Source organism: Zalophus californianus, chromosome 13, assembly GCF_009762305.2.
Source record: "Zalophus californianus isolate mZalCal1 chromosome 13, mZalCal1.pri.v2, whole genome shotgun sequence".
In the NCBI taxonomy this organism is placed as follows: domain Eukaryota; kingdom Metazoa; phylum Chordata; class Mammalia; order Carnivora; family Otariidae; genus Zalophus; species Zalophus californianus.
The window spans coordinates 83,904,210-83,930,200 of NC_045607.1; the positions used below are offsets into that span (position 1 = coordinate 83,904,210).

Here is a 25,991-nt window from a genome sequence, read left to right on the forward strand (position 1 = left end):
CGAGAGAGCACAAGCAGAGGGGAGGAGCCGAGGGAGAGGGAGAAGCAGACTCCCGGCTGAACAAGGAGCCCGATGCAGGACTTGATCCCAGGACCCCGGGATCATGACCTGAGCTGAAGGCAGATGCTTAACCGACTGAGCCACCCAGGCGCCCCTGTTTATTTTTATATAATAGGCTTTTGCCGGCATTCTAAGCCAGATCTGAGTCTTCTCATTCTAGTGATACTAAATATAGTCTCTTCTTATCCGCCCAGCACCTCTTTCCTCTGTTGGTAGGAGCAGTCCACTCAGCCCTTGGGGGAACCAGGCTTTGCCCGCTGCACGTGGTCCTGCTGGGAATGCACCCCACAGCACGTCACCCCACGAGGGTGAGCCTCTGACTCAACCTGTGCTCATTGGACTCTCTCAAGGAGAGGAACCTGGGGGGTGTGATGAATATTGGATGAAAAGTGTAGGAGCTCAGTAATAGTATCGGCTGCAGCCGAATGTGAAGCTGTCCACGGGTCTGAGATCTTCTGGAAGCAAGCTTGGTGAAAGCAAGGGTGAGGCAGATGCCCCACACTGCGGCACAAGGGTCTAGGCTGACGTGGGAACAGTTCCATAAGTTCTGCCCAATGAACGAATCCTCTGAGCTGCTGTGTTCCATATTCTTTCCTTGGCTTAGCAATTTAGACTTCCCTTTAGATTATGTGAACTAGCTGCTATTTTCCCAGGGATTTCCCCTGCAATGCCAGTTTCTCTTGCCTGCAAGCAGAAAACCCTATCTGATACCTATTATTTCTACGGAATTGTTACATGTGCCACAATAATTGAGGACATAGCCTTACGGAGTTTTATTTTCCTACCGCAACGCATAGTACCCATTATTATCACCTAAAAGAAGGACGCTGATGGAAAACTCAATTGAAGCATCAAGGAACTGTACCATCACTTAGGAGAGATAACTGATGAAGCGGCATTCAGGTTCTCAAGAAAAGGACCACCTGTAATATGTGGGGAAGTGGCTTATTTCTACACTGTACTTGATTCATCCTCGAGTCGGACCAACTTCCACATGATTACCTAGGGCTACTCATGCAAATGAAACTTAAACAGTTTACAAGTTCAGAGGAAATGTAATATGTTCTCAGGAACAGATGCGCTGATTGTTTATTAAGATATAAAAATCATTAGGGCGCCTGGGTGGCTCAGTCGGTTAGGCGTCTGCCTTCGGCTCAGGTCGTGGTCCCGGGGTCCTGGGGTCGGGTCCCACATCGGGCTCCCTGCTCAGTGGGAGTCTGCTTCTCCCTCTGCCTGCTGCTCCCCCTGCTTGTGTTCCCTCTCTGTCAAATAAATAAATAAAATTAAAAAAAATATATAAAAATCATTAGTGTACACAGAACCGATTTCAGACAAACCATTTGCCTTCTGACTTTGACTTTCATCTCCTTGAGCATGGAATAGGCTGGCATGGATGCAAAAAGAGCAAAAAGATGATGACAAGGGTTGCCAAGTGACAGTCTACGACTCTGGAGCATGGTCCGATATGGACCTTTCCCTCAAAGATACACAGCCTGGTTTCCTGCATTTGGGACATAAAAAAATCATAGGTATTTGCATGTCCGATATGGACCGCTAAATATAAGCAGGAAACTTTTCCTTACCCCTGGTACATATGCATGAAAAACTTCTGGAGACTAGGAAGTCTGAGCTGTAAGAGCCAAAGTTATCCACATCCAGCCTTATATGGATTGAGATTCCATGGCAGGTTAAAATATAATCTGCATAATAATCACAGTTAAGCCTCGCTGCAAAAAAAGACCCATACTATTAGACAGATTACTGAATTGTCCTTGTGTGTACCACTGGTATATTAAATATACCTTATTTCAAGAAAAGCCTCAAGAGGTCATTTTCAGACATAATCCCTCAAAATCACATTATAATGAAGTGCTACTACAACACATGATTGTGGTATAGGGTTTGGGGATGTCACTTTTGAGGGAAAAAGCACTGACTCCTTTTTTTTTTTTAAACTAAACCCCATAGTATACTGGGGTTTTGTAAGTTTTCCGGAATGTTCTTTTTTTGTCCCAGGGTCCCATCAGGATATCACATTACATTTAGTCATCATATCTCCTTGAGTTCCTATAGATTGTGATGGTTTCTTAGACTTTCCTTGTTTTGAAGAATTTGACACTTTTGAGGAGTACTCAGTAGGTATTTGGTAGAATGTCCCATGATTGGGGTTTGAGTGATGTTCCTTCTTTTAAAGATTTTTAAAAATTTTTATTCACTTATTTATTTGAGAGAGAGAGAGAGAGAGAGAGAGAGAGCAAGCGAGCAGGGGGAGCGGCAGAGGGAGAAGCAGACTCCCCACTGAGCAGGGAGCCTGATACAGGGCTTGATCCTAGGACCCTGGGATCATGACTTCAGCCAAAGGCAGACGCTTAACCGACTGAGCCACCCAGATGCCCCTGAATGATGTTCCTCATGTTTAGACAGGATTTATAGGTTTTGGGGAAGAAGATCACAGAGGTAAAGCACCATTCTCATCACCTGATATCGAGGGTATATACTATTAACATGCCTTACACTGATGATGTTAACCCTGGTTGCCTGGCCAGGATGGTGTTTATCAGGTTTCTACACGGTAAGGTTACTCCTACTTCTCTTTCCATACTGTACTCTTTGGATATAAACTACCAAGTGCAGCCCAGACTTAAGGTATGGGGAGGCATGCTTTACCTTTTGAGGACAGAGTAGCTACATAAATTATTTGGAATTCTTCTGCATTGGAGATTTGTCTGTTTTCCCCCATTCATTCATTCAGCCATATATTAATATCAGTATGGATGCATATTTATTCTTTGGGTTATAATTCAATGCTACATTATTTTATTGCTCCAACTGTCCCTGTTTTAGCCATTGAGAGTTCAGGTGGCTCCTCTGCCCTCAGACATATACCCATGTTTGTGCTTTTTGAACACTAATTCCTTTTTCTTTTTAATGGAGAAGGACAGATATCCGTATTTTTTTGATTTGGATGACTTATGTATGGAACTACTGAGGAACTAGGTTGGATCTTTTTTTTTTTTTAATTTTATTTATTTGACAGAGAGAGACACAGCGAGAGAGGGAACACAAGCAGGGGGAGTGGGAGAGGGAGAAGCAGGCTTCCCTCTGAGCAGGGAGCCCGATGCGGGGCTCGATCCCAGGACCCCAGGATCATGACCTGAGCCGAAGGCAGACGCTTAACGACTGAGCCACCCAGGCGCCCCCTAGGTTGGATCTTTTAATCCTTACTATATATAGCACTCTGGTATCATTTTATGGTTAATCCAAAGGTTGAAGAGTAACCTCATTTACCTCATCATTCATTTATTGGACAAACTTTGTATGTTTGCTATGTGTTAGGGATTCAGAAATGGGTTAGTTTCTTTAAACCATTCCTAGTCCATGATTGGTATTAATTCAGGCTGAAAGGCTATGTCTTTCAAAACTAGACTGTCCGTCCGTCAGAGGTGGCAATTAGAACATATGCCCTCTGGCCCCTCGTATTTCACCTTGAACTTTCAAATTAAATCACAGCTTCAGAGTCACTGGTTGGAACTAGTCCCTAGTTGGAACCAGCTGCCCAACTGGAGGTCCAGGAGTAATGCAGACAGAATACAGAACTGTTCATCCCTGGGGACTCAGGAGAATTCTAGGTGCCCTGTGATCCCGCTAGTTGCACATGGTGACTTTTTGTGATATGTCGACAAAAATATTTGAAGGGATATCTTAAAAAAAGGGATATTTAAGTATACGTTACATTTTAGGCATTGAATGGATAGTCATCATAGACGTTTTCCTGTCTTGTCCTCACAGTACCCTTGTAAGGTAGACGTCATTATTCTTTTGTTACAGGGGAGGAGACTGAGGCCTGGGAGGTAAAGTCATGTAGCTGGTGGCCGGCCCAGTGGCATTCTAATTCAAGAGTCTCGAAGCCAGCTTACCTGTCCAGACCGGACATTCTGGCTATATAGTCTCACGGTTTCCTTGTAGGAAGCACATTGTGCCAAGTGCAGGCGGTGTTAAGGCTCAGGTCTATCTGAGGCCAACACACGTGCTGGTTTGGTTTTGGTCTGTTCATAATGAAGGGAAGAGAGGGTTTCTATCTGTGGAAGAAGGGTCTTTCTCTTCCCATGAGGCTCTGTATTTGTTGTCATCAAGCACTCCTCTTGTGGGAGTTACCTTAAGAGAAACCCCAGAATGGCAGGGTTACAAGGAAGCTTCGAGGCATTCTAGCTAACCAGCCACATGATGTTGCTCTGCCCTTCACCATTAAACTCTTCCTTCAACAGAACAATCATCTCTTTGTAACTTCTAGGCATGGTGGTTGTTTTTGTTGTAGGCATGGGTTTTGACTCTCCCCCTTGGGAAGAAGAGCCCTTAGCCTGCCTCCCCCTGCCAGCTCCATCAGCTTCCAGGACGGCATGGGAGTCAGGACAGCTTATTCTGGGGCAGATCCGGGGGAGCCCCCTCCACAGCACCCCTCACACCCTCCACAGGGGTGCCGATTTATTGAGAGCTCCGCATACTGAGACACGCCCCTGGTCTGAGATAAGGAAGACCGGATGCTTGCGTGTGCTGAATAAATACTAGCTCTTTACTTTTCTGAAGGTCCTCTCTCGATGGCATCAGACCATCCTCCCTTAAACCCTAAGAGACACTTTAGTCCACGGTGTTCTTGTAAAGTGCCTCTATGGGGGAGGGTGGAACCACATACATTTCTAAGCATCTATCTGATTCAAAGTTCAAAAGGAGCAAGTCAAGGAAGCCTTAGACAAGCCTGGATCTAAAGGCTGTCTCCAAGAAGAATGATGACTTAGGAGCACAAGGGAAGCAAGTTTTATTTATTTATTTATTTATTTATTTATTTATTTATTTATTTATTTATTTATTATCAGTTGCTTTTATTTTTATGTTCAGATTTTATTTATTTATTAGAGAGAGAGAGTGAGTGAGAGAGAGAGAGAGAATGAGACCGCAAGTTGGGGGGAAGGGGAGAGGGAGAAGTAGATTCTCCACTGAGCAGGGAGTCCGATGTGGGATTCAATCCCAGGACCCTGAGATCATGACCTGAGCTGAAGGCAGATGCTTAACCGACTGAGCCACCCAGGTGCCCCAGAGAATTTAGTTTAAAGACGGGCACTGGCAAGAAAACTGCTACCGCTTTCATTTCCTCCTGACATGAAAAGCAGGTGCTCAGACACACTGGGCTGAAAAACAGGGGATGGGAGAAAGAAGGAGCTCTACCGACTTCCAGGAGCTGAGAAACAGGGGAGAGGTTTTTCTTCAAGGTCTTTTTCCCTTGGGGATCAGATCTCAAGTTTTAATTTAATTTAACTTGAAAAATGTGACCCACTTCTTTCTGCTACGCTCAGAGCAGGAAGAAAGCACCTGCAAATTGCCATCACCAAATACTGCATGCCCACAGTGGGAAGTCAAGTCTAACAACTGCATGATTGAGCTCCAGGATATATGTGAAATGCAGAGTTTCAGGTGAAGACGGTAGAATGAAGTCCTCAACTACTATTGTAGTCACGAGCTCTTAGCAGTGGGGCCCCCTTGAATAGCTGAACCAAAGTAAACTATTATTGGAAGAAACATCAAAAGGATCTTCCCTCTGGAAATGGCTGCAGGGCTGGCTTCATGGGCACGTGACCTGCAGAGGCCCCTTGCTCACTTCAGTGCTATTGCTATCTTGACACTCTTAATTTTTGAACAAGGGACCACACACTTTAATTTTGCATGGGATCCTGCAAATTATGTAGACGGTCCTGGACGGTTATGGTATTTTGGAAAGGTCAAGTGATTATGCATAATAATCTAAATCAAATATAAGTGTTTTTTTTAATTAACGCATTGAGAAAAGTTTTTTTTTTAAAGATTTTATTTATTTATTTGAGAGAGAGAGAATGAGAGAGAGAGAGAACACCTGAGAGGGGGGAGGGTCAGAGGGAGAAGCAGACTCCCCACTGAGCAGGGAGCCCGATGCGGGACTCGATCCGGGACTTCAGGATCATGACTTGAGCTGAAGGCAGTCACTCAACCAACTGAGCCACCCAGGCGCCCCGAGAAAAGGTTCTTTTTAAGAGTAAAAGAAAGGTGGCATTTTAGGTTGAGAAACAGAATTATCAGGTTTTAGAGACTGTGCGAATCTTAGGGATCACGGTTATTAACAAGCAGAATTTGGCCCAAGGTTGAATTATATTGAAATGTTTTGTTGAACAAAGAAAAGGTAATTTTCTAAAATTTGTGGGGCGACACAATGGTATCACAATGACTTTCAATTCAGCATTTAAGAAATGAAACAAACTGAGTTCTGTGGTCCAAGTCTTGAGATATCTCATATGACATTCTGAAGAGTCATCAGATTTAAAGAATAATTAAAAATATTAATGCAAACGTAATCCATAATGGAAAAAGTAGTCAACTACTAAACAGGAAAAAAAATAGCAAAAAATTGTACCTAGTTCTAGAACTCAAAGCTACCAAATCACAAGTGCTGTTCTGCTGTCTCAATAAAAATGACTATTGAGAAAACTTACATTTCTTGGACTGTCTTAAGATTCGCACAAAACTTTCTCTTGTCTGAAGGATGCTCTCTTTCAAGCTCACTTCCACAGAAGAGACTTTTAGTTTTGGGGGGAAAATGATCCTGTGGGTGGTATTTTAGTGAAACAATCTACTCAAGAAGCAGAATATCTGTCTCATAAAAAAAAAAACAAACCAACAAAAACCACAAATCTTTGCTTTTTTTTTACAGGCTGTGTTTGGCAGTGGCTGTACCCACTGTTGCCTGCACAACTGCCACAGCTCCTTGTCTTTGCTAAGAGAATCCCCAATTTTGAGTTTAGGTAGTGGGTGGAGATCAGTAGTCTTGGGGTGGAGGTGGTAGAGGTGGTCATGTGGTCTCCTTCTGGCCATGAGCGTTAGGAGGATGCTGCCAGGTCACAACTGGGGAATTCCTCCCCAGACCACCGGAGTGAGGACATGATGTCTGCGCTGTGGCAGCCACTCTGTAACCATGGGGCAACAAATACGACAAGTAAAAACAAAAAGTGGAGGATGGCAGAGTAGAAGGGTAGCTAATGCCTTTATTGTATTTTAAACCAGTGCTACCCAATGTTCTTTGTGTCTTGACACTCAGAAGACATGATAATATGGAATATTACTCGGCCATCAGAAAGGATGAATACCCAACTTTTACATCAACGTGGATGGGACTGGAGGAGCTTATGCTAAGTGAAATAAGTCAAGCAGAGAAAGTCAATTATCATATGGTTTCACTTATTTGTGGAACGTAAGAAATAGCATGGAGGACATTAGAAGGAAGGGAAAAATGAAGGGGGTAGGAAATCGGAGGGAGAGATGAACCATGAGAGACTATGGACTCCGAGAAACAAACTGATGGTTCTAGAGGGGAGGGGGGAGGGGGTGGGGGATGGGTTAGCCTGGTGATGGGTATTAAAGAGGGCACGTACTGCATGGAGCACTGGGTGTTATATGCAAACAATGGATCGTGGATCACCACATCAAAAACTAATAAACTAATGATGTATTGTATGGTAACTAACACAACATAATATTATTAAAAAAAAAAAAAAAGAAGACATGATAATAGTTGTACACCTCTCTGGGAACTGGAGGAGACGGCTGGTACCTAAAGTGAGTAACACTAGGGTTTCAGCTGCCCTAGGCCCCCATCACCATCCTGAAGACTGAGGGGATATATATCTCCGCACATCTTTTTGTGGCTCACCTGAGGGCTTCCCCATATAGGTTGGAAAGTTCTAGTTTATTCTGTGCTTACCAACAGGTTTTCTGTTACTTAGGCTGAAAACATTTCTAACTAATACCAGGCTCACTTCTACTTCTCATTGCAAAGCAATGAGATTTCACAAGCCATCTTACACATTCTCTAGCGACATATAAATACGCAAGAACCATGCATCTAAGCCTAAATTGTAACATATGATTCCAAGGACTAGACTATTTGCTATTTTAATTGTGTTCTTTTTGTCAGATATGGGGCCATTTCCTAATTAACTAAGGTCACATTTCATGAGCTCCAAAAATAGGAATGCTGTCAAATGATGCATTTGAGAATGTATTCATAATGAAGAATGATAGATTTTAGAGGAAAAAATTTCATTTGTATCTAGAAGTTCATTTTAGGGGCCAGGTAATTATGTTTTGGATGTGGGTACACAATGGCCTTGATAATAATTGATTTTTTTAATATTTATTATTTTTTTAAGATTTTATTTTTAAGCAATCTCTACACCTAACGTGGGGCTCAAACTCACAATCCTGAGATCAGGAATCGCACGCTCTACCGAATGAACCAGCCAGGCCCCCTAATAATTGACTTTTCGATGTTCCTGTCATGTCTATTTCTAAGTAAGTCCCTTTCACTAAGTCCACTGGCACCTACCTCATAGGGTTGACAGGTGCACTGAACAAAATGGTATCTATGAATTGCGTGGCAGACTATGTGGGACAGAGCAGATATTCAATACATGCTCTCTGGATTGTTATCATAAACAAAAGATGTAAAAATTGTGCATTAATTAATGAATACACTATAACTCACCAGTTTTCCAAAAAAGTCTTCCATAACGGTAGAGTAAAAGACTTCCTAAACATTACTAGGGAAGTGCTCTAAAAATACAAAGCTCTCATCACTCCCCAGAACTCATGCAATTCTTTCCCTCTGAGGCCTACACTCAGGTGACTCACCTTCCAGTCCTGGCAAAGAAGAGCCGTCCCCCACTTACATCTGGGAGCTGTGTGTTCTTCAACAAAAACATCCAGCTCCCTAGCTCTCCAGACATCACAGGGGCTTTCTGTGGGAGCCCACTGTGTATTGACAACTGTTTTTATGGCCCGGAGACAAAGAGATGAATTTTAAATCTGTCTCAACCACAGAATGACACATGGGATTGAGTGACAATTGAGAGCACACCGAGAAACTGTCACAGAGCGTGAGGCGATGAGCTCAACGCACCTGTCTGCACTTGAACAGCCAGAGGTATTCATAAGGGTTACAAACAGGGCTAGAAGCTCGTGAGCAACACACACTTTCTTGGAATGAGACTTTTTAATAGAATAGCTTTCCCCTTGCTGAGCACCTTCTTAGCTCAACCACGCTTAAGCACCTCAAAGGGTGCATTTGGAAAATGAAAATACAGTTTCTGAGCACTTGTTATACCAACGAAATGGGCAGGACTGAGGGATGTGCAGCTTTTGTCTTCAGCCTGCTTCCTGTGCTGTGGGCCCCACACCGGCGCTGGGCCAGCCTTCCCTGCTCTTCTCCCGGCTCACTGCGCCTATCTACTTAGATATTATAGAAGGCCTGGGGGCACCCGAGTGGCTCAGCTGGTTAGGCGTCTGCCTTCAGCTCGGTCATGATCCCAGGGTCCTGGGATCGAGCCCTGCGTCGGGCTCCCTGCTCCGCGAAGTCTGCTTCTCCCTCTCCCTCTGCCCTTCCCTCTGCTTGTGCTCTCTTTCTCTCTGACAAATAAATACAATCTTAAAAAAAAACCCCAAATATTACAGTTTCTCAAGAGCAGAGGTTTTCCATCTTTTCCATCCTCCCTAGCATCTTACAGAAGAGCCTGTGACTGGAAGGCCCTCCCGATACGTCTGGGGATATTGAATTAAAGTACGGGAGAAACTATGAACAGATGTGGTAAGGGTCCCAGCCTGAGAAGGGAGACGAAGCGATGTCCGTCGGCAGGATTTAGATGGGACTGGTAGGCTGTGGGCAGGCCCAGGGCAAGTGTATTTGCTGAGGGATTAGACAGGTCTATGAAAGCAAATGAACTGAATCACGTCTTCAGTACCAGAGGATATGTTTAGTTAGGTGTGGAGAGCAAATTCCAAGGACTCAGGTGTGATTACTGGGGTGAGAGGGAGAGAGAGACAGGGAAACAGAGAGACAGAGAGAGGGAGGGAGAACAAGGGAGAGAGGGGAAGGCAGGGGGTGGCAGGCAAGAGAAATTTAAGTAAAAAACTAGGAAGAGCTGTTTTACTGAAAGTCTGTAAAACATCAAGCCCAAGTAGTATTGCTCTGGGGCCCCTCTAACAAGGGAGCTGTTCCCCATGTGCCACAGAGCTCTGGGACAGAGGTGCCACTGAGGCAGGATGGGGCGGTGACAGCTCTCAGTGGGATAGGAGCTGCTGGTGAGCACCCAGGAGACACCTCTGGGGACCTACAGGTATCTTTGGAGGGTCCCTGCCAGGGAGACCTCCACCACAGCAGACGGCACAAACACCCGTGCAATCTGGGCATTTGACTGTAACCCCATTTGTTCCCACGTGTTTGTGGGAAGGCTGAAGAGGCCCAGAAGTTAAAAACGAAACATAACTTAGTCCGGCCCCTGCTGTCTTGTCAGCATTTTCCACTTGCCCTTCCCTGGCGGGGTGCTTGCCTGCAGAGCATGAAGGCCTTGGGAAGACCCCCGATGCATCCCAGTGTACAGTCTCCTGATGACCTAACAGTCAATGCAAAAATAAAAAGAATCTCTTCGCAAAATAGCTTCCCGAACTCATTCGCACCCAACCAGACACACTCATGATGGAGGAAGCCATGACTGATGATTTTGCCTATTCTGAAAAGGGCTGTGCTGAGCAAGGAGCCAGGAAGCGGGGGTCCTAGTTCCAGTTCTGCTCTGAAGTCACTTCCTCAGGATTCTCCCCTAGCGAGTCTGGGGGCCACTCTAGACAAAGAAGCTCAAATCCCCTCTGACCGGTCACCTGCAACCCCTCTAAAACTAGCGAAGGGTTAAAAGAAGACCTAGCCCTTTAAAACGGGTAGAAGTTGCGGGGAGGCTAACATCTAACATCTACAGCATTCTGGGGCCTGGAAAGCACATGGACAGGTGGTAACGGAGAGAGAAAAACCCAAGGCACTGATTGTGAAGCCAGCACTGGGGACGCAAAGAGACACGGAGCCAGGCAGATGCTCTGCCCCATTCCGGCAGAACACAGGAAGGCTTCTTTTCCCCCCTCTGATGAGGATCTAGAGCAGAGGCATCTAGACCCAGGGATACAGTGGCAGAGGGGGAAAAGAGAGCAATGACGTGAATGTATGCCTATTAGATGCTGAGACACCCAGTCCTCTTTCCTGCCCCAGGTCCCGGCCAGGCTGACAGCCAGGCCCCTCCCCCTCCCCCCCCCCCCACCCCCAAGCAAGAATCTGGAAGGATCTTCCACAGGGAAACCTGACCAGCTCCACAGCAAAAACTGGCAAATACCGAGGTTGATACTGCTCTCAGAGAGTCCAGTCAGATGATAAAGCTTGCTCAACATGCCCCGTTCAGGTGTTTAAGCTTCCAGGCAACTTTGTATTCTCTCCCATTCAAACTTGTGGTTGAGGCACAAGCCAGGATTTCTGGAAATCGGAGGAAGACCTCCAACATGAAGGATGCAGACCAGAACAAACAGAAAAAGGGCATCCCGTATGAAATGAGACCAAAAAGGGAGAAAAGACAAAAATCAGAGCAAAACCCCCCCAAACCCCCACAATTTTGATAGCCTCACGGAGAAAAGAAATTACAAGTGTGAAATAAGGAAAGATTGTTACAAAAGGGAACCTCGGTGAATAAAGAAGAATTCTCAGAGAACACGGTAACAGAAATAAGAAACTCAGTGGAACCATTAGGAGAAAAGTGAAGGAAGTCTCTCGGACAGAAAGACAAACAGGTAGAAACGAAGAAAGAAAAGTAAAGAAAACTGGAGGATAAATCCAAGAGATCCTATATGCATAAAAAGGAGCTTCAAAAAGAAGAAAATGGAGGGGGAGGAAATTTAAAAAGTTAGGAAAATTTCCCCAAACTCAAAAGCATGAGTTTCCAGATTGAAAATCCCTGAGCGTTCAACAGGATGGCTGAAAACAGACCTACCCCGAGTCATATGGTCGTGAAATATTGAGACAAAAGGGGGAAACTGAAGAGATTACAAGCTCCTAGAGAAAAACTACAGGACAGATACAGGAGCTCAGGAATCAGAAGTGCACTAGATTTCTCAATAGTAACCAGAAACTAGAAGATAATGGAACAAAGCTTGTACAGTTTTGAAAAGAGAAATGTACAATATAAAGTTCTAGGTCTGCTAACTTGTCAATCAAGTGTCGGGGTGAGAATAAAGACTTGCTTAGCCATGCGAGGCCTTGAATAGTCTCCCTCTCATAAATCCTTTTCTTAGATACTGGAGGATGTGCTCCCTGCAAATGCGGTGGTAAGCCAAAGGAAAAACAAAAAGGAAAATATAGGTTATGAGAACCAGGGGATCCGATACAGACAAGAGGTGATCAGGATCCACAGAATGGGGAGAAGACTCCAATATAACATGTGTGCCTCAGGGCAAGCAGTCCAGACTGCAGAAGGTACAAAGGCTTTTTGGAGAAACTTCTGTAAGACAAGGAAATGAACAGAACCTGATGCATCTCAACAGTTGGAAAAGCAATTAAGATGACTGGTACAGAGTCTGGGCTTTCATTAAGGACAAATACGTGGAAAGCTATGCAAACAAAAGAATGAGGTAATATTTATTACAAGGAAAACAGAGTCGCACAGAGAGGGAAAGCAAACATAGTATTCATACGGTCATACTAAAACACTCAATATAGATCAAAGCACAAACATGAGGTAACAATACTGGAGTTGCAGGGGGAATGGGGTGGGAAGGGTGCATAAAGGTGGTAGGGGTGGAGTGGGGAAAACACAGCGAAATCTCCATCTTCCACTGTGGGAAGCTAATGCCTACACCAGAGAGATCTAGAAATAGCGCTATTAGCATACTATGTTGTGATACGGAATTAAGTGCCAAAGGAATCAGCTAGAAGAGCAGAAGGTGGTTGCATCTGGGGACGATAAAGTGTAAAGCGAGGTGTACTAGGACCTGCTCTTTTTTCCTAACAAACTGTATACAACTATTTGTTAAACTTCGTGCATATAATTTTGATACAAAACAATGAAAAACAAAAGGGGGGCTGCATGACACGATGCCAAAAGGACCCTGAGGTTCCCCGAACTCTTTTAGGGAGAGTGTTGCTGCTAAGACCGGAAAGGGTTCGGGAGGCTGGGCGGGGAAAAGGCACACATTGGCTTGGCCTTGGCACCCCGCCTTCTCTCCTGTCACAGTTCAGGGACGACAAAGGAAATGAGCAGTCACGCTGTGAGCATTATTAGGGCACCAACCCAGAGGCACTCGTGTATAAATTAAAGATAAAACAACTCTTCTCAGACGAAGTGCTTAAATACACAGAAGTATTCTTCCACTGTGATGAGGAATCACGGAGGAGAAGACAGCGAAACGTTAGCACGTGAGCCCTCCGAGTGGCTGTCAGGGTGACATTTCCATTTCAGCCCAAGCCTTTGTTGAGAAAACAAGTCCGGCCCTTCTGAAGTTCTTCGGTGACCTTCCACACGCTAATTTTTAATAAGGCTGGCCAGAAAAATAATGAGTCCCTTTACATCATTATATATTTCATCTTTATTACTATATCCTTGAAAGCGGGCTATTAAATAATTACATTTTAGGTTAATATTATTCTGACTTCAGATTTTATTACTGCCTCCTAATTCCCTCATTACACTTACCTAATCCCCCCGACACCCAGGACCACGATGAGCTAAGAGCAAAGGGCTGGCTGGGTAGATGCGTTTAGGGCACGTGCAGGGGGCAGAGCCTGTTAGTTCCTCTGCCATCAGGGAGCGCTCAGCAGGAGTTTCTAGCTACTGACTTCCCCGGTGGAATTCTTCCCTCAAAGACAAGCAAGTCATCTAAATTACAGGGAGACAGAGCTGGCGACTGTGGGGGATAATTGCACAGATCACAGAGGATGAAACAAAGGATCAATTCTCATCTTGCCTTGGGAGAAAGTGTATTTGTTACTCTTTGTGTATATTTGAGGTATATCAGAGAAGAAATTAAACCTGGGACTCTGGCAGATCCCAGCACCAGAGGACCGGTGTGTGGAGGAGGGATGGCGGGAGCCTGGCAGAAGTTCATTCACCACGGATCACACGTCCCGGGGGTCACATACTCCATATGGGATAACAGAGCTACACAAGCCAGCTCAGAAAGCAAATGGGAACGCAGTGGTGAGCTAAAGGAGGCACCTCAAAGAGGCTGAGCTGGGCAGAAGGCCTGCAGAGGCTGGAGAAGTCCCCAGACGTGTTATTCATCTGACATTGCTTCAGGCAAGGGAAGCTGTGCTTAGGCTATGTCCAGGTAGGCTGCAGGTGTGAGCAAGAAACTGAGGTCCTGTTTCACTGTAATCTGAACACCCACCCATTATTGCCATGGTGTTGCATTTTAGGAATTTCTTGTTATGTTCTCTTAATTCCTTCAATGAGCCTGTCTGTGTTTCAACTGAACCACAAAGCAAAGAAATTTCTTCACTCCCTCACGGAAGATCGAGAGGGAGAGGGGTATCTCCAAAGAACTTTCTATTTTTTTTAAAGATTTTATTTACTTATTTATTTGAGAGAGAGAGAGAGGGCGAGATACCACAAGCAGGGGGAGTGGCAGGCAGAGGGAGAGGGAGAAGCAGGCCCCCCGCTGAGCAGGGAGCCTGACGTAGGACTCGATCCCAGGACCCCGGGATCATGACCTAAGCCAAAGGCAGATGCTTAACCGACTGAGCCACTAGGCGCCCCTCCAAGGAACTTTTTTCTTAAACTCAGGTGTGCCTAAGAATTTCTTGAGGAGCACACTGAAGCCTAGATGTAGGGACTGGTCATGCCCAGACAAGTATGCCTCTAGGGGTTTCATGAAGGAGGGCACAGGACAGGGAAGGCCACAGAGATGCCTCTACCACTGGAAAATCATTCTCCCAGAGAGGTAGATGAGAGGCTGAAAAGGGAAATAGAGATGTAGTCTTTTGGTGTAAGAATTAAGAGGCTGAAAATGGAAAAAGATGTTATTTTTGGTAAGTTAGGATATCCACAGGTTGGCCAACATTCTGCCACTTTTTTTTCCCCCAGTATGACTTATCCATAAATTGGATCCATTAAAAAATCTTTACGCACGAAAGGCACCTAGAAATATTACCACATACCAATTCATCAAAAAAATGTACTACTCAGCTATATTAAAAAAAAAAAAAGAATGAAATCTTGCCATTTGCAACAACCTGGGTGGACTTTGAGAGTATTTTGTCAAAGGGAAATAAGTCAGACTGGATGATCTCATTTACACCGGAATCTAAAAAACAAAAACAAAACACAAAACTCATAGATACAGAGAATACAGTGGTGGTTTCCAGGAGAAGGGGAGTTGTGGGGTGGCTGAAATGGGTGACTGGGTCTAGAGCTACAAATTTCCAGTTATAAAATAAGTCATGGGGCGCCTGGGTGGCTCAGTTGTTAAGCGTCTGCCTTCGGCTCAGGTCATGATCCCAGGGTCCTGGGATCGGGCCCTGCATCGGGCTCCCTGCTCCGCGGGAAGCCTGCTTCTCCCTCTCCCACTCCCCCTGCTTGTGTTCCCTCTCTCACTGTGTCTCTCTCTGTCAAATAAATAAATAAAATCTTTAAATAAAATAAGTCATGGGGGTGGGGTGGGGATGTAATGTTACAGCATGGTCACAGCATGGCAACAATATTGTAGGGCAACTGTGAAAAGTTGCCAACAGAGTAAATCTTAGAAGTTCTCATCACAAGAAAAAAATTTTTTTGGTAACTTTGTACGGTGACAGAGGGTACCTAGACTTACTGTGGTGACCATGTTGCAATATGCATAATTATCAAATCATTAGGTTGTCCACTTGAAACTAAAATAAAGTTACGTGTGAATTACACCTCAGTAAAAAAAAAGTCTAAATATTCTACAACGTGTAGCGGCACATTCTCCCATTAAGATTTTATTTATTTCTTGAGAGAGAGAGAGAGAGAGAGAGAGAGAGAGAGAGCGCAAGCATACATGAGCAGGGAGAGGGGCAGAGGGAGAGGGAGAGGGAATCCCAAGCCGACTCTCTGCTGAGCGTGGAGCTGGACACTGGGCTTGATCCCACGACCCTGAGATCATGACCTGAGCTGAAACCAAGAGACAGACGCTCAACTGACTGAGCCACCCAGGTGCCCTGCACGTTCCCCCTTTAGGCTCTGATCTCCAGGAGGAGAGGAATCAATGTCTGCCCCTAACACCGTGTCTGGTGTGTTTGGCTCAATGAATATTTGAATTTTGAAGAAATGAATAAAACATGGAGGAAAAAAATATGAGTGTTCTCTGAATTAATGCTGAATCCTAAATTATTCCTCATAAAATGTCAGGTATTTGAAAAATTCACTTTAATTTCCTGCCCATGCCAAAATATATGAAGGATTATTTGAAAAGCTAATCACTTCAGGAGCAATTCTAGGATTTGTCAAAAGAGAGAGAGAAAAAAAAGGCATCTAGTAAAATCCAGGTGCAGACTATGTGACGTAAATCCTTTTTTTTTTTCTGCTGGGGTTGGCTAGAGGAAGCTAATCCAACAGGTATATTATGAAGCTTCTATCAAGCTCCAATTTTCTCTGCAGGTGCTTCAGTCACCACTGGGAAGGGATGTGATACCACTCTTCAATTCACCTGTCATCTCAATGGTCTTAATTCCCCAAATGAGAGCATCTCTCGGGAGGCTGGGTAACAAGGCAGGGTTTTGCTTCAGGATTCTGAGGAGAGTTCTTCTCCCCCAAACATATATGCTCATTTGCTTGGTGACCTAGTTTCCTGACACTGGGGAAAAGTTGACTAAACCCTTTTCTTCATCATTAAGAAAGAAAAAATGTGACACCATACCTGCTGTCCCTCATGCGTGTTTGCTCCAGACTGAGTTATATTCAGTTGATGAGATGGGGTGTAGGGGGGTATTATTGGAAATAAAGTAAAAACGTTTTGCGAGAGCATGGCTGACAGATAGCCTGCCTCCAAAATGTATCTGCTGCTCTGTCAGAGGGGGTCTCACCCGGATTTCCCAGGCTTACTAACCTCGTTGTGGAATTCTTGAGCTGAAGAACATTTAATCTATCCTGTGTGCCAGTAGTTAGTGGAGACATTTCTAGGAGTATTTATAACCAGCATCCACTCCAGAGCAGTACCAGGGAAAGGGGTATCGACGGTCAAACTTGGTGGTAAATACTGGAGTCTCCAATTACACAGATGATTAAAACAAATTACAGCTATTTTACGTACTATTATTATATTGACATGGTAATAAATTGGCTCTGTGACTCCTTTTACCGTCTAGAGTCTAAATTGATTCCCATTCCTGCATGCACACTCTACCTTTGTCACGCTTGGATCTTTGTAATCTTTTTTTTTTTGAAGTGGTCTTGCATCTTTCTTGTTTTTTGCCCCGTGTCCTGTGGCTGTCATTTACATCTTGCTTCGACTCTGCCTTGCGAGGCTGTGGCCAGGAGTCGGCACACTACATTCCTCAGGCTCCTCTGGCAGGAGATGAGGGGGTGGGAGGAGGGAAGCCTTTGGTCCACTTCTCTCTCATTTTCTTTTTCCCTTCTTCAGGTAGCGTCTCTGGTTGCAGCTGTGGTCCAGGCCACTATCCCAGCAATGTCGGCGCTGTCCTCCTCTGATGTCCCTACTCTTCAGGTGGCCGCCGGTCCCCGTGGGGGGGGGTCTCCTGCATGAGTCTGGGTTCTGTACGGTGCCAGGGCACATGCCCTGAGTTGCCACCTGCAGTTATCTACCTGGGTTTCTAGAGCGTGGTCTTTTCATGCGTCTAGCTACACTGGATAACCAATTCTCTTTACTAAATTCTGTTTGAAATTCCAAGTGTGTTTTCCATTTCCTTGACTGGATGCTGACTTTTTTTTTAAAATTTTTTATTATGTTAATCACCATACATTACATCATTAGTTCTTGATGTAGTGTTCCATGATTGTTTGTGCATAACACCCAGTGCTCCACGCAGAATGTGCCCTCCTTAATACCCATCACCAGGCTAACCCATCCCCCCACCCTCTAGAACCCTCAGTTTGTTTTTCAGAGTCCATCGTCTCTCATGGTTCGTCTCCCCCCCCGACTTACTCCCCTTCATTCTTCCCCTCCTGCTATCTTCTTTTTCTTAACATATCTTGCATTAGTTTCAGAAGTACAGATCTGTGATTCAACAGTCTTGCACAATTCACAGCGCTCACCGTAGCACATACCCTCCCCAATGTCTATCACCCAGCCACCCCGTCCCTCCCACCCCCCACCACTCAGCAACACTCAGTGTGTTTCCTGAGATTAAGAATTCCTCATATCAGTGAGGTCATATGATACATGTCTTTCTCTGATTGACTTATTTCACTCAGCATAACACCCTCCAGTTCCATCCACGTCGTTGCAAATGGCAAGATCTCATTCCTTTTGATGGCTGCATGATATTCCATTGTGTATATATACCACATCTTCTTTATCCATTCATCTGTCAGTGGACATCTTGGCTCTTTCCACAGTTTGGCTATTGTGGACATTGCTGCTATAAACATTGGGGTGCACGTACCCCTTCGGATCCCTACATTTGTATCTTTGTGGTAAATACCCAGTAGTGCAATTGCTGGATCGTATGGTAGCTCTATTTTCAACTGTTTGAGGAACCTCCATACTGTTTCTGGATGCTGACTCAAAGTATTCCAGGAAAGCCTTTTGACTAAAACAATTAAGTCTTGCCCCTCATGGTGGAACTTAGGGGAAGCTGCAAGGTGTTGAGTATGGAATCACTGGATTATTTTATTTTAACATCTACTTTGATGGTGCTTTACTCGGTACTGGTGAGGCAATGTAAGTGCTTTCCAATTAGCATCTCAACTAGTCTTTATAACAACCATTTGGGGCAGGAGTATAATAATCCACATTGCACAAGTGAGGACACTGAAGGGCATAAAGGTAAAGTAACTTGCCCAACATCAGAGAGCTAAAGGGGACTGTTGGGGGGCTAATGCCCTAAGTGGTGATTTATAACGATGAGTGTGCAAGAGAAAGGCCTGGCCAGAGGTGATGATCGGTGGGGGTGTTGGTCTGTCTGCAAGGTAGGAGTCACCAGACTAAGAACCACAAAAGCACAAGGGGTCTGCAGAGGTCAGATTCAATACCCAGCACCCACAGGAGGGCTTGGAATCATACCGAAGACCAGCAGGCAGCCGCCATGTGCAAAGGAGATGCCACAGGCAATATTCTGTCCCTCCCTTGAGTTAGGGTTAGAGAATTGGAATTACTAGAAAGTTCTGGCAACCCACCTTCTCTCCTCAGCTTGTAAGTAACAAATGTCCCTTCTTAACCTTACCTCGTCAACAGGAGAGACGGGATTTTCTAAATCAAGCAGACACGCATCTAACAAAGGTCTCTTCTCTATGATCATGTAACGATGTGGAGTGTACTTGAAGAGCTGGAAATAAAAACTCGAGGAAAGAGCTATTTCAGGTCGCTTGAGGATTTAAGTTAGTATGTCATATTTTTAGTGTTTGAACACTCGGGCTCTGACATCCTGAGGAGCGAAAATCTGCACTTAACAATCACATGGAAAAAGAAAAGGCAAAATGGATGAGGAAGAGCAGACCTCATGTAGGGGGTTACCGAATTTCCACGGAAAGCATTGTTTCAAGGGCAAGTGGTCTGAGGCGGGACAACAGGGGTGAGGGCGGCTGGTGAGGCGCTGAGGCTGGTGTCTCGCGCTCTGTATCCATATTGTGCATGGAAACCATGCTCCACCTGGCAGCCATCTGACCTTGGGAAAGTGACCCAATGTTGTGAGCATGCATCATCTGTGAACTGGAAATAAGAAATATGACGACCTTACAGGGTTGCTGGGAGCATTAAATTACTTTGACGCATGGAAAAAACTGAACACAGACCCTGAATAAGGTCCAAGAACTAGCTATTATTATAGTTAGTATTATTATCAGATGATTATTGATGGTTTGAAGTATGACTACTGCTATGACAGAAAAGTTCCCATAGCCATGATGTTCTTTTTTTTTAAAAGAAGATTTATTTACTTATTTGAGAGGGAGGGGAGGGGCGGAGGGCGAAGGGGAGAGAGAATCTCAAGCCAATTCCATGCAGAGCACAGAGCCCAATGCGGGGCTTGATCCCACGACCCTGAGATCATGACCTGAGCTGAAACCAAGAGTTGGATGCTCAACTGACTGAGCCACCCAGGTGCCCTGCCATGATGTTCTTAATAAGCAAACTTAGCCAATGACTTCTAGAACAAACGTCACAGGCAGGGCATATGCCCACCGCTTTGTCTAGCAGAAACAGTTTAGTTATTAAGCAGCAAAAAGTCGCTCAGTTATGGAGGCAGAAGTCATGTTAGGAAAACCAGGAGCATCATTCGTGCACAACACACACGGCAAGGGACAAGAGCGGAAGAACAGGAGGCTGTTAGTGAAAGGGTGGTGCGGTGGAGAGAACGTGAGGCTTGGGCCCCAGAGACTTGTCCAGGTACACCCTACTAGCACACCGGGTGACCTTGTGGCAGTGTGTCACAGAATGCATGGGTCTCTGCGTTTCTCTTTCCTTGTCTTTTCGACAAGTCTGTGAGACAATGGGTCGCTCCACCTCGGCTCCACCCCTCTCCTGGGTTTATGAGACTCTAGGAGCTGGAAGAAAAGTGCACAGAATTGCAGTCAGATTCCTGGGGTCAGCCTCTGAGATCCATGATCCGGACTCATCACTTAGGAGGCCTTTGCCAGCTGGCCCTCTATGTGCAAATGACCCGCGGCCATCTCCTCTTCTTTTAGTAGTCCACACACGTCCCGGGGGAGCCAGATGTTGGCAAGAGTCACTAGTGAACCATGAGGCCGGCCAGAGCCGCCATGAAGCTAGAGGCGTGCTTGACGCGGAAGCGTATGTCGGGATGCAGCAGGGTTTCCGATACTTACGCATGACCAGAGCATCACCTGGGCTCCCAACGGTGCAGGAAATCATGAAAAGGATTCATATTCATGCATGTAGTGAATTTCCACATTAAACTGTTCTTAACTTCGAGATAAAACACGTTTGCCTCTGCATTTCTTAGTGCTCAACTTATACCTCCTCTGAAAGAACAGAGCTCTTACTAGGAAAGGAGAATTCAAGGATCAAAACCTCAGAATTTAAATCCCAGCATTTGACCAGGAAGGACGTACCCACAACGCTTTGCCTCCATTTCTATGAACTGTATGCTCTAACCCCGAACTGTACAGTGCAACATGAAAACAGGTACTCCTGATCACCAGGTTAAATGTATACTTTATTTATTTTGTTAAAAAATATTTTATTTATTTGACAGAGAGAAAGCAAACACAAGCAGGGGGAGCAGCAGAGGAAGAGGGAGAAGCAGGTTTCCCACCGAGCAGAGAGTCTGACGTGGGGCTCTATCCCAGGACCCTGGGACCATGACCCAAGCCAAAGACAGACGCCCAACTGACTGAGCCACCCAGGAGCCCCTAAATATATACTTTAAAAATACTATTTTTCTTTGCTTCCTACTCAATTTTTGGAGTATACTTAAAAAAAAAAAAAAAAAAGAACAGGGCACCTGGGTGGCTCAGTCGGTTAAGCATCTACCTTCAGCTCAGATCATGACCTCAGGGTCCTGGAATCGAGCCCCACATCGGGCGCCCTGCTCGGCAGGGGGCCTGCTTCTCCCTCTCCCACTCCCCCTGCTTATGTGCTCTCTCTCTGTGTCAAATAAATAAATAAAATCTTAAAAAAAAAAGAGAGAACAGACTGCTATCAGAGTTTTTGTAGTTAGAAAGAAAAAATCCCTTAAAAATGGGAATAATTTGAAGAGACAGCAGTTTTCCCACCGCAATATATAATTTAGGTGTGGAGACAGCCTGGCACTAATTCACACCTCTCAGAGTTAAGGATTTTATTTTTTTAAGATTTTATTTATTTATTTGACAGAGAGAGACACAGCGAGAGAGGGAACACAAGCGGGGGGAGTGGGAGAGGGAGAAGCAGGCTTCCCGCCGAGCCGGGAGCCCGAAGCGGGGCTCGATCCCAGGACCCTGGGATCATGACCTGAGCCGAAGGCAGACGCTTAACAAATGAGCCATCCAGGCGCCCCAAGGATTTTAAAAAGACTGACAGAATGATGACTGCTACTTGAAGTATTTATGGCTTATTTAAGGGCAGATATGTAGAGCTTAGTGTTGAAATGGAAAAAACAGGCCACCTTGCCTTCACAGAAAAATGACTCCGAGATAGAAAAACCTAACATGTGAATTATAATATCAATATTCAACTCATTTTCTTTCCAAGCTATTTGGATTAGGTTTCAAAACTCAGTAGGCCAGAAGAGACTTAGAATCATGTTTATCACCTCAAGAGACTCCATGTAGGTCTAAGAGGGCTCTAAAGGAAAAAAAAAATGCTAGAAATTATGACAATTTCTTTTCAGTTTGCTGGTAAAGTTTCCCTGTTGAATAATTAGGGTTAGGCATGGTGGGGGTGGGTAAGGGTACTGATTCCCAGGAGTTCACATGCTATTAATTTCTTTTGAGCACCTCTGTGCCTTTTTTTGCCCCTTTTCCTTGTGATTGCCCTACGGCAGGGGTTAAGATGGGAGGCATGGCTTTGGCTTCTCTTTAAACTCCAGGCTAAGATCAGAAATGCCCAGGGGAGCAGGATGGCAACATCACCAATGAACAAAGCAGAGGATGGTGACCTGGAGGTTCCCTGCTTCTCCCCTCCAGCTGGTCAATGCTGAGAGGCAACAGAGCCAAGTGGGGCCCAAACTAATGATTTTTCAAAAGGGCCTGGGTATTTTAGTGAGATTGCTTGATTTTTAAATAGCTTATTTTAAAAAACGTTCTGGGGTCACCAAAATGCTTTTCGCTGTCTTGCATTCCATTGGCAGGGCACCTGCTTGATGGCTGCCAAGGCCACAGCGCTGTTGGTGGACCAATTCAGTGGTGTTATCCAGGAGTGATTTCCTGATGTCCAGCCCAGAGCTTCTTCATGGACTTTGTAAGCACCTAATTCCTCATATCAGATCCCTTTCTGCTTTAAGACAGGATGGTTTCTTGTCCTTATAACTGAATCCGGACTGGCAGCTAAATATAACATACCAAATTACCACTTGGAGGGGAAACCTGGGTGGGATCGAGTCCTGCATCGGGCTCCCTGCTCAGCGAGGAGTCTCCTTCCCCCTCTGCCTCTCTCCCCCACTCATGCACACGCACTCTCTCTCTCTTGCACTTGTGTGCATGCGTGCAAAAATGAGTCAAATCTTCAAATTACAACTTGGAGATACAATGCCAAAGGTTCATCTCAAAGAAGTCACTTCAAAAAAAAAGAAAAGAAAAAAATACAACCGATAACATTAATGTTTTTTCCATCCAAATGTATACGAAACCGTATCATCATAAATCAAAGTTACAAGAATTATACCACAGCCTGGGAGCATGCAGAGGTAGCTTCCACAATGGCCAGGAAGGAGGCAGTTCTGGATGGTGGGGGAACATTATGAAAACCCAAGAACTGAATGCTTCTGGCCAAGAGTCTGGATACTGACCCACAACCATTGCCACTAAAAAAACCCCCCAAAACCAAAACCAAAAACCCAGCCAAAAACCCTTTTATTCTTGTGCTGAAAATTCTAGTAAATACTTTAGTAGCAAGCATATCCAATTACATGCCCCTGATAATGAGAACAGTAGCAAATAGTAAGAAATCACCCTGGCTTCACAGAGAATTGTTTTTGACCTTGCAAGGACCTTCCTATGACTTTCCAGACATTTTTTGAGCTGCTATTTATATTTGAGAGCAAAACAATGGTGTTTAGCTCTACCCCAGAAATAGGAAAGCTGTTGCTAGACTAATTCATGTAACAAATTCGGACATTCAAGGTACACATTAGTGTAAGGTATAGGTCACTTTAAATTCTTCTAACCCAAGGAAGCTAGCCAAATTTCTTTTATAGTTCTGATGAGTTGAGTAATTTATAAAGGAGCCTTATTTGTTGGCCCCTCCAGCAGAGCTATCTAAATGGAAGCCACACTAAGATTGATGGCTCCCCTTGTTATCTGTTTCACTTCTCCACACCAAGGCTGGCTGCCTCACCTGCTTACACCCCCCCAGGCTGTATCTAGCGGAGAGGGAAGAGAATGGCAACAGAAAACAATTTCTACAGAAGCTCCAGTGACCAAATCTTAACTTGCCCAAAGACCAAGCTAGAATCTACAAGCATGCGTATGTTACAAATGAGTCTACCATACTGAGTCCTCTTTCTGCAAGCGAGCCACGCTGCATCCCTGGGTGTGGAAAATGATGTACAGTGTAAGAAGCAGTTTACCTGCACAAATATGACCTTGATTCTCAAGAACTAGATTTTTAACAAGAGCTAGTTCCCATTTAAAGATAATTATTAAGAACATACATAGTAGTCCCTGCCCAGTGATTGGAGCTAGTTACAAAACTGCATATATGAAAAGAGAGAAAATCAAACAGCTAAGCCCACAGACAACACTGTGATCTCTTTGTAAGGATATCTTCTATTATTAGAATCAATGTCTGACAATGTTTTGTTCAAAACGCAAACGTATCTAACTAATCCACTCTCTATTTAAGAAATTACAGTAGCCCGCCCAACACTCAAAATGTTCAATCATTACGTGTTTGAGTTGCCCATCTCTGCTGTAAGAAATTATCATAAACTTCGTGGCTGAAAATGACACAACTTATTATCTTGCCGCTCTGGTGGTCAGAAGTCCTGAAATTCAAGGTGTGGAAGAGCTGTCTTTCTCTGGGAAGGCTCCAAGGGAGCATCTGTTTTCTTGCCTTTTCGGGCTTCCAGAGGCTGCCTGCATTCCCGGCTCAAGGCCCTGTCCTCCACCTTCATGATCATGGTATCTCCCCTGCCAGGTAAGTATTGTCCTCCACCTTCAAAGCCAGCCGTGTGGCACCTTCCAATGTCTCTCTCTGCCCTCCACTTCTGGAATCATGTCTCTTTCTCTGACTCTAATCTTCCTGTCTTCCTCTGACAAAGACCCTGTACATAATCAGACTTTACTGCTTGAGGACAGACTGGCATACAGTTAAGGATTTTTAGGAAGGAAACATTTAATGTAAACACTCTTAGCTTCCTTGTGGGTTTTGAATTTTGTGCGACCCAGTGATCTATGAAGAAACATAAGCACACAGTTGTCTACCACTGGAGTGTGAATGAAATATATATATATATTTAAAAAAAAGACCCTGTGATTTCATTGGGACAACCTGAATAATTCAAGACACTCTTTCCATCTCAGGATCTTTAATTTAATCATGTTCACGAAGTCCCTTTTGCTATATAAGGTGACACATTTACAGGTTCCAGGGTTTAGGACAGGGACAACTTTGGGGGGCCATTATTCTGCCTATCACAGTCACTCAGGTCACTCAAACAAAAAGAGAATATGCAAATATCTTTGCGGCTATTGGCAATATTAACCAGGGGTACCTGCTTTAAAAAGCCATTCATAAGAAATTATTAAAAGAAAAATGATGAAAGATCGGTCTTCTTCCCTAGGACCAAGTACATAATTTCAATAGGACATAATGATTAACCGTGGAGAAAAATAAGGAAGGTTTTCCCCCAGACGTGCTTCTTGCCCTAGTAAAAAATCAAACAAGTTCTCTCTTTCTCTTACCTACAGGGCAGGTGACAGTCACATCCTGGGTGCCAGGGACAGCATGTTCTCAATTCAGAGATACCTGTCTACCTGCGATGCTGATGTGGTAATAGCTGGATTGGTAATATGATCGCGCTAAGTCTCACCTGTTTGAATAGAGCGCAGTCCTGTCGTGTGGACAATGTTCATCGACATATAAGGAAGATGACGAAATAGTGGTTGCCAAGGAAGCAGCTTCAAACAGTGACGGGGTGCTAGGCACCAGGTCCGGCCTGTGTCGGGATCCTAGTGCTGCATAATAAAAGCACAACAAATGCTCATGAATCTCCGTAAGAAATGCTGCTTTATTATCTGTAATAATTTAAATCGACT

General features: G+C 44.6%; 1 protein-coding gene across 9 annotated transcripts in view; it reads right to left on the minus strand.

Annotated features, from left to right (window-relative positions):
- Nucleotides 1–25,991, minus strand: part of PIP5K1B (phosphatidylinositol-4-phosphate 5-kinase type 1 beta) — a 295,362-nt gene that overhangs the window by 42,209 nt on the left and 227,162 nt on the right. For all 9 annotated transcript variants that reach the window (XM_027615116.1, XM_027615109.2, XM_027615110.2 and 6 more), the window contains one exon: nucleotides 25,766–25,910. In XM_027615116.1, the coding sequence (XP_027470917.1) occupies nucleotides 25,766–25,910 (145 nt within the window). The remainder of the gene's footprint in view (nucleotides 1–25,765; nucleotides 25,911–25,991) is intronic.